This window comes from Haemorhous mexicanus, chromosome 7 (assembly GCF_027477595.1).
Source record: "Haemorhous mexicanus isolate bHaeMex1 chromosome 7, bHaeMex1.pri, whole genome shotgun sequence".
NCBI classification, from domain to species: domain Eukaryota; kingdom Metazoa; phylum Chordata; class Aves; order Passeriformes; family Fringillidae; genus Haemorhous; species Haemorhous mexicanus.
The window spans coordinates 34,723,783-34,740,460 of record NC_082347.1 but is presented as its reverse complement, the minus strand read 5'-3'; the positions used below and the strand labels follow the sequence as shown (position 1 = coordinate 34,740,460).

Below are 16,678 nucleotides of genomic sequence, written 5' to 3'. Positions count from 1 at the left end.
GATGACAATGAAGAGAACTTCCCTAGTCTTTATTCCCCTTTATTCTGGTTCTGTCGTTGGTGTGGAGCTGATAATGGGTGGTAATGCTGGCTGTATTGACGAGTAGCTGTTTGGTGAAGGATTGAAGGTGCTTCACTGAGGCAGAGTGGGAGTATGTGATGCTCTGAGCTTCCTGCATCATGGCATTGATTTAGCTCATCTGGGTCTGAGCTTCCTGCATCGTGGCATTGATTTAGCTCCCTGGGAGCTCATGGGAAGACCCACAGGAAAGCAGAGGTGGCTTTAGATAAAGGCATCCAGGATTGTGGCTGCCACCAGTGCCTGAGCTGTAAGATTTGGGACTGTGTGAGCCTTAGTAGTGACCACAGGGTTGTCACAAGCCACCAGGCAAGGCTTGTCCCCATTTGCCAGATGCACAGCCTGGTAAATGCCTTTTCTTCATGAGGCTGTAGCAGTGTCACCAGGCCAGCAGTTCCTGCAGCTCTTCAAGCAGGGAAGAGCTCATCTCATGAGGAACCACACTTGGGGTTGTGGTTGATGCACAGAAGAGCATCCAGGGCTTCTCAGGAGTAAGGTGGCAGCCTGAGACCTACTGCTTAGGTGGGGGCACCAGAGACTTTGCTTAATTGGTGAAGTTTGATTAGTCGAGGGAGGTTACAGAGTGAAATTTCACTGGGGGTAAGAGCGTAGCTTTGTTACTGCCTCTCAGTTCCTTTTATTTAAGGAGCAGATAAACCCAAATGAAACATTTTTCAGTGTAGCCCCTAATGCCTTTTTCTTTCTCTTTTCTGGCTGCTTTTCTTCTTTTCATTTGCACCAATCTGATAATGTTATTTTTATGTAGATAGCAAGATTTGGTGAGACTCCAAATTAGATTAAATGCCAGTGAGAGAAACTTAACAATATTCCTCCATGCTGTTTGGTAGGACAAGAATGCCAAACCCTACACAAATGTTGCCCCAATGTTACCATATTGCTCAGTGAGCTTATGTTGTGACTTAGAGCTCTAAATGCCAGCAGAGCATTGCAAATCCCCCTGCAGTCAGGGAGAACATTTTCGGTGTTTTTGATCAGCCTGGTACCAGTGATCAGCTGAAAATTCCAAAATTCTGCAACGCCTTAGAGCTGAGTATTGAAAATTCCAGCTCACCCTAGTAACATAGCAATCCATTTAAGAATGGATGTAAAAAATGTTGTTACTACTCCTCACATTTGCCACTTATGACTAATTTTTGGTGCTGCAACAGTGTATTACTTCAAAGCTCCTTGCTGTCCCTTAGATGCTGAGTAGAGAGAGAGGGACCTGTTAGACCAGAGAGGGAAAGTGAATGACATCTGAGATACAATAGATCATTGCTTGCTGCATGGCCTTGCAAATACCGTTTTTACTTCTGGCATTTAGAGGACAAGGGCTGATTGTAGCTTGCTGTTGCCTTTAAAGTTGTGTGTGTTTGGCTTGAAGTGGAAAGTAGTAAAAGCATCTTTGGGGGGAAAGCAGCAAACATCAGGAAATGTCTAAGGGAATGTTCTCAGATTTGTGGTCAACCAAGTGTCTTTTGAGTGTTTGCTAACAGAGGCTATTAGGCACAAAATACTGCAACGAGATTCATATTGGACTAGAAAGAAAAAAGGATCTATGAGGATAATTTTCCTATTAATTATCCTCCTGTAGGAGAGCCTCAAAAGACACATCCCTGCACTGGAAGCTTGCGCATGTGTGAGCATGGCTGAGGGAAGCATTTGACTCAGAGTTACTCTAAAAATGGATTTAATGACAGAGCTTTGCTTTTGTTATAGAAGATGGTGAAGCTGTTAGTAGTTCCTACGAATCTTATGATGAGGAAGAGAGCAGCAAAGGCAAGTCAGCAACCCATCAGTGGCCATCCCCTGAGGCCACCATCGAGCTGATGAAGGACGCCCGCATCTGTGCCTTCCTGTGGAGAAAGAAGTGGCTGGGACAGTGGGCAAAACAGCTGTGTGTTATCAAGGACACCAGGCTGCTGGTGAGCAGATCCTCTACTCTCTGCCTAAAACAATCTGGTTTTATGAGCTGAGGAAGGAAGTGGCACCTCAGACCATGTTAATGAGCTGGCAGAAAACAAAGTACCCCTGGAAGCAATGCTTCAAAAGCCATCTCCTGGAGATTTGGGGACCTTGTTCCTTTTTTAGAAGGAACGTGGGCATGGGATTGCTGAAGGGGGCACAAGGGCACGTTTGTGACCAAAATCCCAATCCCCAAAAATGTCTAGGGATACTTTTTGGGGAAAGTTTTTGAGGTGATTGAGCAGAAGGGATACTTACCCCAGAGGCTAACCACATACTTGGTGCTGTGTCAGTAGAAGGTATTTCAGACCGTGTATGCATGCAGTCAGATGTATGTGTACCTGCACATCAGGGATCTCCTGTGTGTAGTCTGTGCAGACTTGGTAGAACTGTGGGACCTTCTTGTGTTCAGTGCACTTAATGCACGTGGCTGCATGACTTAATGCATCACTTGTGGGGTTGAGTTCCTGCCAGGGAGCAGGAAGGTTCCTCCTCTGCCTCTCACCCGCTCCTGTCTTCCTGCCCCAGTGCTACAAGAGCTCCAAGGACCACAACCCCCAGCTCGACGTGAATTTGCTGGGCTGCACAGTCATTCACAAGGAAAAGCAAGTGAGGAAGAAGGAGCACAAGCTGAAGATCATCCCCACGAATGCTGATGTCATCGTGCTGGGGCTGCAGAGCAAAGACCAGGCAGAGCAGTGGCTCAGGGTCAGTGACACCTTCAGGATTTGTCCCACTGGTGCTCCCATGCTTTGCTGGGAGAGCAGATCTTATCTCAGCCCTGTCCTTGTGTGCTCTGGCTCCCTTCCTCACTGCAAGCCTTTATACAAATATACCACTTCATTTTCATGTCCTGGGATAGATTCTTCCTGCACTCCCTGCTGCCTTCACTGTGCTGGAGGCCACGTGGGGACCTCCCAGCCCAGCTGCTGTGGTGGGGGAAATGTCTGGGGTGGGTCCCCAGCATGAATTGGCTGAGGGCAGGGGTAAATGCAGCCCTTCCCCTGGAACAGCAGCAGGAGGAGGAGCCTCCTGGAGCCCAGGAGGGGCTGTGAGACGCCAGGGCTGCCTTTGCTGGCAGCCTCTCCCAGTGGCTTGGATCCAGCAATTGCTGCTGGATGCCTGGTGCAGCACCAGGACAGTCCCCAGGGTCACAGGGACAGCAAACCATGGGTCTCCCAGGCTGATGTGGTTTTGCCTGTCCTAGTTGGGGGACATGAATTGATCCTGTTACTGCAGCTCTCTCACAGGCTTTGGCTTCTCCTTCTGCCCAGGTAATCCAAGAGACCAGTGGTCTGCTCTGTGAAGGAGGCAGTGAAGGCAACCAGTACATCCCAGACTTGCAGCGACTCAGCTACCCAAAGGTACCTCTTGTCTCTACAGACAGAACTAGCACTTGGGCTTTCCAGCCCTGTTCCTCCAGTAGATAGTAGTGTAGGTGCCTTAATTTTAAGTAAGCAAAGACTGATGTGAGTGTAACCAGACCCCTGTGCTGCTGAAAAGGAGCATTCTTGAACTATCTTAATTTTCCTTTGCATCTTTATTTTGTTGCCATATCTTCCCTCCCAGACTAACTCAGCATTTGGCTACCTGGGCAAATGCTAGGGCAGGAGCTGCTGTCTCATCCAGTGGGATGGTTGTGTTCTCCAAGAGCTTTGGGAGGGACATAGACCCTTGGATGCCAGGGCTTGGGCCATCTCTAGTCCAGGTTTAGGTGACACTCCCCTGGGAGGAGCTTGTTTCAAAACAGTGGGAGGACAAAGAGACTTTCCTAAGTCTCTGGTGGACACCCAAAATTGACCTGTTTGGGCCCCTGGCTGGTTCCTCTGCCCATGTCCCCTGTAGGGACTGTCAAATGCCCCCACCAGCCAGGCTGCAGGGTGCCATAGGGTGTCACCAGTGGTGCCACTGTGTCTCCTCAGAGGTGAGCCCAGCTGGGGTGGGGCAGGTTCAGGAGCAATGGGAAGGGCACAGTGTGAGTGAGCTGGCTGGGGATGGCCGGGTAAAAGCATCTTCTACGGAGAGAGTGGGACCTCATGATGTGGGAGAAGGGGAAAAAGGTCCTTGAAGCACATTCTGGCTGGAAGAATGGGTCACCTGCATGTGTGGAGCCTGTGCCTGGTGCTTGTTGACAGGTGGAGGTGTCTGAGAGATACTCTGCAGCCTCTGAGAGCGGGAGCAGCACTGATGGGCACACGGAGACAGCCGAGGCAAAAGATGGTAAAACCTTGCCCTGGGAATGACAGGGAAAATGGGCCCTTGACCCTTCTGTAACTCCTGCCACTGCCACCTCCAACAGACCTGATGAAAGCTGTGTGTGCATTCATTGCCTGGGAATTTGATATTCTTACCAGGATTTCCTGTTGGTTCCAGAGGCTTATTGACACACTGACTGATGTGCTCAGTAGGAGAATGTTGAAGAGGTTCTTTAGGCATAAAATTTTCCCCCTTCCACCTTGTGTCCCTGTTTTAGAGAGGAAAATACTTGAATACAGTAAATGTTAATGGATAATGGTTCTTAATTAAATTGTTTGTGGTGTAGGAAAGTGAGGGGAGGTTGGTAAACACCCAGCAAGAGCTGTGCAAGCACCTCCCACTGCTCCTGCAGTGACTGGCCTTTGGTCAGAGCCAACCCACATGTAAAGCAGTACAGATTAGCATCTTCCACAGATCCCTAACTGATTTTACTGGTGCCATCTTGCTCCTGAACTCCCTGGGCTTTGGACTTTTCCAGCCTGTCCCTGAGTTGCAGGTTTATGCTCTGCAAGGGATGTGTGTGAGGTGGGACAGCAGGCTGGGAGCTGGGAAAGCCACACGTGTCTTTTTCATTTCTGGTAGTTAAGAAGAAGGGCACAACTGGCCTGAAACTGAGCAACCTGATGAACCTCGGGAGGAAGAAGTCCAGCTCCATGGATAGCCCAGAGAGATCCCTGGAGACTTCAAGTAAGTGGCAGCATGAGTCCCTCTGCAGGGATTTGCCTCAGGGCTGGATCTCAGTGTGCAGGGCAGGATGAGCACCGGGCATCATCCTCCTCAAACATGCCTGTGCCAGGTGGTGCTGCCAGTAAATCCATGCAGATTGTGGTGCCTGTGGCTCTCAGGGTGACCCGAGAGGAAGGGTGGGTAATACCAGACATGCACACACAGGGCATTTGTGCTGCCCAGGGTGTGGGAGCCTGCAGGGAGAGTTGTGAGGGTCAGCTTGTATTTACCACCTGGCACCAACTTTGTCCAACCAGCTGCAGCCAACTTGCTGCTCCAAAGCTATCCTGAATTTCCAGGGTCTCATTTTCAAGATTTTTACTCTTTTCACCCTGTTTTGTGCGGATAAGACAGCTTGTCTTTGTGCTTTTGCTCTTTATTGGTGCCTGTGACTTTGTGTTGTGTGGTGATCTCATAATTTACCCCTTAGACATCCCCAGGCTGTCACACAAATTAATCTGGATTAAATGGAAAATGTGTTTAATGAGCTGTGATTACTTGCAGGTTACCTGAATGTGCTGGTGAACAGCCAGTGGAAGTCACGGTGGTGTCAGATAAAAGATGGGCACCTCCATTTCTACCAGGACAGGAACAGAAGCAAGCTGGCTCAGCAGCCCCTGAGTTTGGCAGGCTGTGAGATCATCCCAGAGCCGAGCCCTGACCATCTTTACTCCTTCCGCATCCTGCACAACGGGGAGGAACGGGTTGTTTTGGAGGTAGGGCGTCTATCTCCAAGAAAGCTCTGCTTAAAATCACCAGCTGGGTACCTTAGGAGGTCTGAATGCCAATGAGTTCCTCCAGAGGAACGTTGGTTCAACAAAACAGAACCTGAAGAGCAGGGCTTTGGTTCATCTGCCTGTGGTCACCTAGAATTGTGTCCCACCTCACTGGTAATCCAGGCTGTGTGTGATGCTGGCTCCTCTCAGCCTTCATCTTAGGCACTCATCTTAGGGTGGGACATGGGTCCTCTGGAGATTCCCATCTCTCCCCCCACTAGGCAGGATAACCTTGGATAATTAAGTTCTGTGGAGTGCATTGCAGATGGTTAATGTTAGATGAGGACAATGCCACTTTAGGGATTTAAAGCTGTGGTTAGGAGGAACAGAGAACTTCATCTTTTCACAGCAGAGCCCCAAAGCAATGGGGCACACATCCCAAGTAAGCCTATCACAGATCTGCCCCTGAAAGTGCAAGTGAATTCATCTCCATCTGTTACTTTCCTTTGCCTGCATCCAGGACTGTTTATCTCTAATCTTACTTCTCTCTGACGACAGCATGGTTATAGTAGGAGGTGGACAATGTGAGCAATTTCCTGTATTTTTCCAGTGGGTGGAATATTTATAGCCAAACAACTTCGAGGGCATACCATGAAATTGGAAGATGTTTTTGTTGTTTCTGTTTCAGGGTCTGTCTGTATCTAACAAATTTTGCCCGATTACAGATGTGAAGAAGAGGTGCTGGGAAAATTTACATTTTGTGAATGGAAGAATCTGTATTTTGTTGGGATGTCAGACTCAATGTACGGGCTGGCTGGCTGGCAGGCTTCCCAGGGACTGAAGTCTCTGCTAAATAAAACAGACTGAAAGCTTAAAATATAGTTTCCAGTTTGGAAAGTGTATATATATATATATTCACTTGCCCTGAATTTTACTTTGTGGTTACTGCTGTGACTCCTCGAATCAGTGCAAAAAGTGGCTGCATCAGCCAACTTCTTGCTTTAGGTGCAGTCCCCTGCACTGGGAGGTGCATGTGGCTGTGTGCTAGAGCTGACTTCACGGCACAGAATTTAACTCTTCACGTTGCAAAATGTCAGACTGCTTGCTGCAGCTGGGAATTGGGTCCTGACCATGTTAAAGCAACGGACTCTGATGCTCTAAACTCTTCCCTTCTCCTCTGCAAAGAGCCCTGGAAGGGGTTTGTGCTCTGGGACCTCGCAGGCTCGGGTCTCCTTGCCTCTGTTTTGGCAATCGCATTGCTGCACTCTGCTGGTGCAAAATAAAACCCGCAGGCTTTCCTCACCCAAAGCTGCTCCCTGCCGGCATCTCCAGCCCCAAAGACTTCTCTCACTCTTGTAGACAGCTGAGTTGATCACCACTGAAAGGAAAATGCAGATTGACTAGAAATTTTAGGAAGGAGTAGAGCAGAGAGCTGCATTTATGTAGCTGCCAAATTTTTGAATCAGACCATACGTAGAGCTGTACTTTTAAGGCAGCCTTTAAGAGCCTACTTTTAAGTTTTATTACAAATACCCAGGGGATTGCCAGCATGCTTCCCTGCCCAACCTAAGCCAGCATCAGCCCTGTGAGTGCAGAGAAAACACTGCTGCAACCTGTCCTGTCTGTGTGATCACCCTGCAGGCAAAGTCCTCCGAGGAAATGGGCCACTGGCTGGGCCTCCTCTTGTCGGAGTCAGGCTCGAAAACAGACCCAGAGGAATTTACCTACGATTACGTGGATGCTGACAGGGTTTCCTGCATTGTGAGCGCTGCCAAGAATTCCTTCTTGTATGTCACTGGTAATGGGTTGGGGCTGCTAGAGGGAAAGCAAGCCAGAGCAGGGGGCTGTCCACTAGTGGGAGGTTGGCTGCCATGGAAATAGGTGTTAAATTCACAGCTGCAGCTCAGTCAACTTTCTTTTGGGACAGGAGAGTGCTTCCTGTCCCACCAGGGTGCATCTGGCCTGAGCTGCAGCTTGCCATGGGGCATGTGCCTGAGTGGCTGTTGCAAAAGCAGGTTGGGCTCTCAGCCACCCAGTCCATTATGCCACTGGGGCAGGGTGACTGTGCTGCTGTGGCTGAGGGCTGGGTGAGAAAGGAGAGAGCCCAGGGCAAGTACAGCCCCACTCTGGTGGGTGCTGCTTACAGGGCAGCAGCAGCAGTGACCCCACTGCTCCGTATGGCTCTGCCTTCTCCTCTCCTGCATCTGGCTGCCTGGCCTTGCCCAGACCTCAGCACCGGTGTTCTCAGATGTCTCAAAATGCAGCACTGCAGAGCCATGCAGCAGACCCAGACCCCTGATGGGATGTCCTGTTCACAGGCTGATGCAGAGGAAATACTCGGAGCCCAACGCCTACATCGACAACCTGCCCAAGGGCAGGGTGCAGCAGGACGAGCTCTACGACGACGTGGATCTGCCAGACCTGCCTGTGGTAAGACAGCTGCATGCTGCAGGGAGCTCTGGGGGCACCACAGCAAACATCTGCCCATGGGGAGTCTCCAGCAGTGAAAGGGGGGCATTCCCAGCCCCTGGGGAGATCCTGGCCTTTGCAGTGGAGCAGAACCAAGTATGGAGAGGAGTTGCTAAGGAATGGGAGAGAGGTTTCCAGAAAGGGGCTGTAGGGATTCTCAGGCAGCTGAGATAAAATTCTACAGTTTTCATTAGCAAACAGCATGGATTATTTGGTGATAGTGGGCTTTTTGGAGCCTAGCCTTTCAAAAATTCCTTTCTATGCCTGTTAGAGCAAGTCCTGTGTGAAAGGACAAGAACAATGGGTCATGCTGGGAATGGGACTGTCACCATAGGAAAGGCAAAAAATGTGGCATGGGTTGCTGGATGTACAGCAATGTGATATCCTTGCATGGGGCTGTTGCTGCTATCAGAGAGACCTATTTAAGGAAAACAGGAGGGGCCTTTCCTTCAGTGCTTCAGAAAGGTCTCTTGGAATGACTCGGAGACTGGCATTTTAGTTCCTCTAAGATTTTCAGAAAATACTCCAGATTGCCTGAGATAGTGCTGCTCTGCAGCAGGATGTTTCTTGTACTTCTAGTTGCAGCAGATGGTTTCTTTTGCAGGAAGAAGCACCCAAGAGTGAGAGCAAACTGGAGGGGGATCAAGACAGAGTGTATCTGGATCTCACCCCAGTGAAGTCCTTACTGCACTGTGCTGGCAAGATGTCATGCCAGTCTTCCCCCCTCAGCTCACCATCTCTAGAAAGGGCTGCCAACAAGGCTGCCCCAGAGAGCACAGCTGAGACAGCCCCTGTGGCTAAGGAAGCTGAGCCCTGTGCTAAGGCAGCAGAGACCTCAGAGCAGGTACTGTCCAAACCGTGATGCCAGGCCAGGCTTAATCACTGAGCCACTTCCCTACACCTCACCATCCCACTTTGTTTCCTTGCCAGAAACACCCAGAGAAGCCAGAGCCCGAGGAGGCTCTGCCACGGGTGCCTGCTGTCAAAATGCAGAGCCAGCAGCAGAGCAGTGTGGCCCCCGAGGTGCCAGCGGGCCCAGCTCCAGCGGGCAGTCCCCAGCTGGTGCCTGCACACCGGCCCAAGATGCCACTGCCAGGTGGGTGTGCTGCTCAGGTGCCCCAAGGGTGCCTAAAGATAGATGGTGCCCTGTGATTTGGCTTGCCTCTGCTCTCCAGCAGTCTGTGTGTGGGAGCCCAGGAAATTTCTCTGGCTGCCCTGGAGGGCTTGAGCCCCTTCGTGGGGGGCTCTGAGACCTTGGCACAGAGCCCAAGACACCTGTGCCTTTGATTTAGCCCTTGGAAAAAACAATTGCTAACCTTTATATGAAGAATTGAAAGTCAAAAGAGTTTAAGTAGAATAATAGTTAGTTTGTCACAGGGTGGAAAATAGATTTTCGAGGTTTTTAGAATGGGAGCTCAGGGTTCCAAGATGGAGGGATATGGGCGTGCCTTGTCCTTTTTCCTTCTTCCTAGCCTCCATCTTCTGGGTGACGTTGGCACTTTTAGATTGGTTTACAGTAGAAGCTCACTGTCTAACATAGGTGATAGGTATTGGGAAGTTATTGTAAAGAGTGTACACGTAGTTTTTAGTATAAAAAGACAACACTGCCTCTGAGGCGGGCAGTGTGCCTCAACCTGACCTGCCAGACAGACCTTGGCAGGTCAGAGAAAGAATTTTATGGATAAGAAACAATAAACAACCTCGAGACCGGGAATAGAAGAGTTCTGACTCCTTCTTTGACTGCCAGGCTGGGAAAAGAGACTTTCTAATGCATCTCAGGGTCACTGTGACCAGCTAAGGTCCCGAGATCTGTGTGCTGACTCTAGTGGCTGGTGGCTTTTCAGACCTTCCCTTGTTTTCTTTTCAAGCGCCTGGAAAGGTTTTCTCCCTCCTGCTTTTTTCCCCTGACTGAGCTTGTTGTTGGTGGGCTGTGTTTCCAGCAGGAGCAGTGGAAACCAAGCTGGGCAAGAACAGGACAGAGGCAGAGGTGAAACGGTTCACGGAGGAGAAGGAGCGGCTGGAGAAGGAGAAGGATGAAATCCGAGCTCAGCTCACCCAGCTGCGCAAGGAGAGGCGGGAGCTGAAGGAAATGCTTGGTGGCAGCACAGGTAGGGCAGGGCAAGGTGGGATGTGTGGAATTGAGCCAAGGTGGGGCTCTGGAGACAGAGGGGGCAATGAACCTGGCCCTTCTGGGACCAGAAGAGATGGGGGGAACCTGGTGCTTTGAGCCAAACCACATAACCCAGATTGTACTAGAGCAAGAGCCACAGTCCCTCTTGGGATAAAACTCTAGGGAAATGTTCAGGCCATACCCTGATCCCTGCTCCCCTCAGGAGCTCCCCAGGTTCCCATCAGGCACCAAGATTCCTCTTCCTACACAGACAAGAGCCTGGAGCAGAGGCTGAAGGAGATAGATGAAGAATGCAAAAGGAAGGAAAGCCAGAGGGTGGACCTGGAACTGAGCCTGGTGGAGGTGAAGGAGAACCTGAAGAAGGCAGAGTCTGGCCCAGTGACACTGGGCACAGCAGTGGACACCACACACCTGGAGAACACAGCCCCACGGGTATGTGGGGCACCCCTGGGATGCACAGCAGCTTGCTGGCAGCTAGGCAGTCACACAGTCTCAGCCTGGTTTAAAATTTAATGATTAATAATAGCATCCTTATTGTGTGTAATATGCAATCTTGGATGAATGAATGAATATACAATCTTGTATGAATGTATAGCTAATATGTCTGTATTGACTATTATATATATATATTAGACATCATGTAATAATAATCTAATGAGGTAACAGCAGTAATGGGGATGTGAAAGGTGGATGGGGCTCAGGAGAATGTTTGTATTTTCCTGTGGGGCCTTGAGCAACATCCTCCAGGGCCATGCAGGTCTGGACTCAGCTCCTTCTGCACTTGGCTGAGCTAAGAGATGGTTTTTGCAGGAGGAGATTCAGGCATCTAAATTCCTTCTTGGAAACTTGTTTCACATGAAATGGAGATCTCCAGCACCTGCACCCTGCTCTGTATCTCTAGTTCTAGAGTCCTCAAAACCCAAACGCATCACAAACTCCCCCAGTGTTTTTTTGAAATTGGCATGTCACTGAAAAAATGCACCTCCGTGCAAATGGGATGACACTGTGACTAGGAGATGGTGGGAAAAGGCAGCAATCTCTCTCAGTAGTCTGTAGTCATAATAATTTCTATGATTTTTATTGTAGGTTCAGGCAAAAAGTGCCAGTCCAGCAAACAGCACAGAGAACTCACCGGTCAATTCAGCCACGGCTTTAAAAAACCGGCCCTTATCTGTTATGGTCACGGGGAAGGGAACAGTCCTACAGAAAGCTAAGGTGAGGAACAGTGGAAAAATTCATTTGGGACAGCCTCTACCTTTCTCTTCTGGCAGTGGAGCAAACTGGCTGTGGTGGGATGGGGTTGTGGGGGGGTCCCATGTCTGGAAAACACCCCTGAGCAACACAATTCAGACACATCAGCCTGATTTTCCTCCAGTCTTTTCACCTGTGTTTGCCTTGCCGACAATTTAAATGAATAAATACATGCACTGTTTATAACTTAAAATATCCCTGACCCACCCTGCAGCCAAAACCACTTGTGTACCAGACAGTCATGTTGATCCCGTGCACGTTATGGTTGCCTGCTTTGCATTTTGACTAATTTGCCTTTATTCCTTGGCAGGAATGGGAGAAAAAGGGAGCTAGTTAGAAGCACATTGTTCAGAGATGGACTAAAGACTCGAATTGCCCATGCTTGGCCCAGGGGATTCAACCATCTGTCAGTGGAGGTTGGGTGTTCAGCACCACCACACACCAAGTGCCTCCTCCACGTGGCGCCCACGGCTCCGACGCAGCGCTGGAGTCACAGCTGCTGATAAGAGTCATCCCACATGAACCTGCTCTTTCCAGACAAATCCCAACCATGTAGCTAAAACAATAACAGCCAGTGGCAATCCTTCCATCAAAGTCCTAACCCAGCTGATGTAAACAAGAACGTTACTGTACATAGGGGGTGTTTTGTGTATTTCTACTCTGAAGGTTTATCAATGAGTTATTAAGGTTTCTATATTAGTGACTGTAGTGGATTCAGAAGGAACCTCTGCTATTCCTCAGCCTGGTGAATTTGTACCTGTCCTGATGATAAAGTTGTCAACCTGTCTTGCTGCCAGTCATCATTCAGCTGCATTTCATCTAGCCTTCAGTCAAGGGCTATCCCACATGTGAGCAATTCTTCAAACATGAATGAGAAGCACACAGCAGCCTGTCCAGGGCATTTTTAATCAGTGTCCTGATGCATGCCAGCATCTCCTACCAGCTGCAGATTTGCTAGAATATTGAGCTGCTCACCTTCTCATGCTGTAAGCTGTGTTACAGACTGGCAGCATCAAGAGCTCTGAGCAGAGAAGATCTGCCAGGCAGATTAAGTTAGCTTTCTTGAAGATCTTTCTTAACCTGAGTTTGTTCTGAAAAAAAAAAGAAAAAAAAAGGAAAAAAGGAAAAAAAAGGAAAAAAAAAAAAAAAAGGAAAAAAGAAAAAAAAAAGTAATATTTGAGGGCTTGCTCAGCTGTTTCATCGGAAAGTTGGATCCCAGTGCATCCTTCAGGGATCCCCTTTCCCAGGAGAGGGGAGGTAAAGCAGTGCCCATGCTGCTGCCCCAGCTGTGTTGGTGTCTGATCCTCACAGAGCTGCAGCTGAAGCCATCCCTCTGTCCCTGTGTCCCTCCCCACTGCAGGGCTGAGCAGCCTGCCCTGCAGTAAGGCTGCACTGCCAGGGCTCTGCTGGACCTCTTGGTGCTGTCACCCTCATTTCCTGATCATTAATGCAGCCTTTGGGCCCTGGCAGTATGGCCCACAAAGCCCACCCCTCTCTACCCTAGCCAAGCTTTCTAATGAAAGAAGTTGGAGATTTGGAACAGCTAAACTTAAAGACATTGACATTTGAAGGGTGGCAGTGGGTTGGCAGAAATCTATGCACTCCTCCCCTCCCTGTAACCTGCTGACACATGTGATGGCCTGGAGACACCTTCCTGTCTCCTCTGATGGCCCTTCAGAGCCCAGGCTCAGGACCTGGGTTGACTGGATGGGGCTGGAGCTGTTTTAACCCTACTAAGTTAAAGCAGCACGAGTTCCCAGGACGGATTATCCCGGGGTCCTGTGGCTACACCAAAGCCAAGGTGGAGGCAGACAGGAAAAAAATATTGTACCTTTCTCACCCTTGAAAATATTTGGCAGGCCTGAGAGCAGCTCTGAAGGGCTGTTCTGTCTTCTCACAAAGGCCAAACAGCCAGTGGGAGTACAGGCTGTGATACCCAGAGCTGGGGCTGTCACTGGGGTCAGTGAGGATGTCCTGACAGGTTCGGGGCTTGCTTACCCCCACCACAGAGCCAGGGTGCAACACAACACTTGGTCAGGGTATCCTGGAAGCAAGAAAGGTGACTGTGCTCCCATTTTTTTTAACTCTTTAGTTCCCACTGTGGTGCAGATAGAGGAATTGCTAATGCCAGGCATCTGGAGCCTCAGCTGGCAGCTTGGCCCTTTGCAAGGTTTTGCACATAGGAAAAAATCATGCAAATAAACTGCTCACTCTTCTGCCTCAGGACCCTGGGGATTTCCTTCTCCAGAGCACCAGAAGGCCATAGCCTCCATGAAGGTTTTGTTTAGGCCCATGAAGAGCTCAAGAGCCCCTCTCTGTACCCTGAATATGCGTGTAGCACCGTGCCCTCGGCGTGCACCCCGCTGCCATCCTGCAGGAGCTGTGCAGACATTTCACTGGGGCAGCCATGGGCAGGAGCAGCTCTGCTTTCCCCCTCACAGCCCATCAGCTTCAGTGCTCCTGCTGGGATGTCTCCATGAGGGAGTGGTAAACATGGGCAAGTCCTAAAGGACACACTTTCCCCAAACAAGAAATGTTAAACAATGTCTCTGTGTCCCCATTGTTTTCCTAACTCAAGGCATTTCCTTTGTTGTAACTGTGACCTATAAAGTGGCGCTTTAGAGGGTTTTATAATAAAATGTTGAGTATATTATGGTACCAGTGGTTTTCTCAGTAATGGGGCTTGTCCCTGCTCTACTTCCCAATATATTTCAAGTACATCAAATCCCCAATACCCTTAGATACTACAAATCCTTTGCTATGCAGTGAACTCTACACTACAACTGCAGTGAGCTATAGCTTAAATAGTAGTGATTGCACCGTCTAGAAAAACAATTTTCAGAGATCTAACCCGCTGAAAACCAGCAGTAACCCTGACAATTTACATGAAGACACGTAACAGATTCCCGCCTGTATCTCTGTAGCAGTCCTCTGGCACAGAACCAGCAGTGAAAAACCTTCCACTGCCTTCCTCTGGCCACTAGATAGCAACTGTGTGCAGGCTTACTGCCTGCTGCAGTCTGAGGGAAAACCGGGAAGGGCTTTAGCGGGGAAGGAAAGGAAAAAGTTATTAAAGAAACAGTTGGGGCCTTTACAGAACGGACAGCAAAGCAGACACATGTGTGAAATATCTCTTGGTGGCCCCACTCCCACAGACAGCTTGGGGAGGCACTGTAGCTACAGCACAAATCCCTGGGCCAGGTCCCCCTCCCTGGCCTCTCAGAGCTGACTCCTTGACACAAACCTGCCAGTGAGCTCCTTAGTGTCCAGTGTCCTTTGAGCCCAGGAATCCCCAAATAACTGCATCTGGGGGGCTGGTTTTGAGCACTGAATGGACAGCAGCAGCAGCTGCTTTTGTCCTTGCCCAGCATTGCTGCCCCATTGCCTACAGCTGCTTTAGAACACCCCTGTATCAGCTCCAGCTGATAAAATTGCTGCTTTTTAAGTCATTCCAGTGCAATCTTCCAACTGCAGCCAGCCCACCATGGGGCCTGAAGTGTCCCCAGCAGAATTCCATATTCTTCTGGAGGGAAATTTCCTGCTACAAGCCATTTCCCTTAGCAAGTTTCTCATTCAAGCACCTCCACATTTCTTGCTTTAGATGCACAGAACCCCACAAAAGCTCCTGGGTGTTTCTGACTAGCACACCAAGGCTGCTAGTGGGCATGTTGATTTCCCAGTAAGAAGAAGTAAAGTGACAGATTTTAAAGGGGAAAAAAATATTACCTCATATCAATGGAGAAGTTGGCTTGAATGTTAATGTAAGATGTCTCAGGTGTGAATCAAATTGATTTACTTCCACTGCAAAGTGAGATTGCAGGGGGGTTGAAGCTGAAGAAGCCAGCTGGCTTTAGAGGGAGCATCAGCAGAGCTCTTGCAGGCTGGACTTGGCTTTTGGTATGCAGGGAGAATGGCACAGTGGGATCAAACCCCAGCTTCCCTGCAGCAGCCTTTACAGGACAGCTGCCATCCCACATTTACTCACCACAGACAGGCATGGTTTGGCTTGCTGAGGGAATGTAAGACTAAAGGGGGTGAAAATCACGACACTTACCTAAATCCCATTTTTAAAGGAGAAACAGGCTCTCTCCTGGAGTCAGCAGTGGCTCAGGACCAGCCAAAGCTCACCCAGCAATCCTCCAGAGTGAGAGTAATTCAGAGCTCCATTGGCAACAGCAGCCCAGACACTCATGACAAGCTGGCACAGACAGCATCCCCTGAGCTCCTGTGAAGCCAGACAGGATTAGTGCTGGCTTTGCAGGGACCCACCTCCCTCAATATTTGAGGCTGCCTGTGCCAGCCTCAAATATTGACCCAGCCTTAAGGGAATGAGCTCCCATCAGGTACAGGCTCATTAAGTATTTTGGATTGAATCATGGCAAGTCTGAGTGAATTTAATAAGGGATCATGTCAGAGACCCAAGCCACTTACCTACTTACTCTTTTTTAATTAAAATTTACAAAAGAAAGGGCCTAGAAATTAGCCAGGAACTTCAACTTAGATTGTTAAAAAGAAAACAGCTCCAAAAACTGCTCAGCAGTGTCCTGCTGTCCTGTGGGATCAGCAGATCTCTCCAAGACCATCCCCTCTATCCTAATTATCAGGCTGGCTTTTCCCATCTCCTCCCAATGCCTCATGACCTTCTTACCTTGCAAAGTGCTTTATCTGATACAAAAGGAGAGCTGGTGGGTGCTGCTGCTGCCAGAGAATGTCTGAGCATCTATCCAAGGACTCACCTGTTTTCAGGAGGAAGGTCTTATGTAGATCCCTGACCTGTGGGATCCCTGGGGCACTAAGACCTCATCCAGCTGTACTCAGAGCCCAAAAACTGGGTTTAGAAACCAGCTTTCCTAAGCTACTCCATGAGTTTCCAATCTCTCACATCATCTCTACTTGACAAACTGATGCACAGAGATAGATAAACCCTGTCCAGCATTAAAATGCTGTCTCCAGCACGAGATCTTGCACTCTGTGCTTCCTGAATCACACAGAGATCTTTGTGATCTCTGTGGTGCTTAAAGCCAGCAGGATGCTAAAAATGCAGGGTTTCCCCAGCTCAGGACCCAGGCAGGCCTGCCTTGTTCCT

The 16,678-nt window shown here is 49.3% G+C and overlaps 1 protein-coding gene across 4 annotated transcripts in view; it reads left to right on the top strand.

Annotated features, from left to right (window-relative positions):
• Positions 1-14,250, top strand: part of AFAP1L2 (actin filament associated protein 1 like 2) — a 66,681-nt gene extending 52,431 nt beyond the window's left edge. For 2 of the 4 annotated variants that reach the window (XM_059852001.1, XM_059852004.1), the window contains 14 exons: positions 1,798-2,003; positions 2,572-2,751; positions 3,318-3,407; positions 4,179-4,263; positions 4,882-4,986; positions 5,530-5,741; positions 7,383-7,528; positions 8,060-8,171; positions 8,815-9,054; positions 9,141-9,306; positions 10,151-10,318; positions 10,592-10,773; positions 11,428-11,556; positions 11,903-14,250. In XM_059852001.1, coding sequence (XP_059707984.1) covers positions 1,798-2,003; positions 2,572-2,751; positions 3,318-3,407; positions 4,179-4,263; positions 4,882-4,986; positions 5,530-5,741; positions 7,383-7,528; positions 8,060-8,171; positions 8,815-9,054; positions 9,141-9,306; positions 10,151-10,318; positions 10,592-10,773; positions 11,428-11,556; positions 11,903-11,929 — 2,048 coding nt within the window. In that variant the 3' untranslated portion in view covers positions 11,930-14,250. The remainder of the gene's footprint in view (positions 1-1,797; positions 2,004-2,571; positions 2,752-3,317; positions 3,408-4,178; positions 4,264-4,881; positions 4,987-5,529; positions 5,742-7,382; positions 7,529-8,059; positions 8,172-8,814; positions 9,055-9,140; positions 9,307-10,150; positions 10,319-10,591; positions 10,774-11,427; positions 11,557-11,902) is intronic. The other 2 variants (XM_059852002.1, XM_059852003.1) reach the window with 2 other exon arrangements.
• The last annotated feature ends 2,428 nt before the right edge of the window (positions 14,251-16,678 follow it).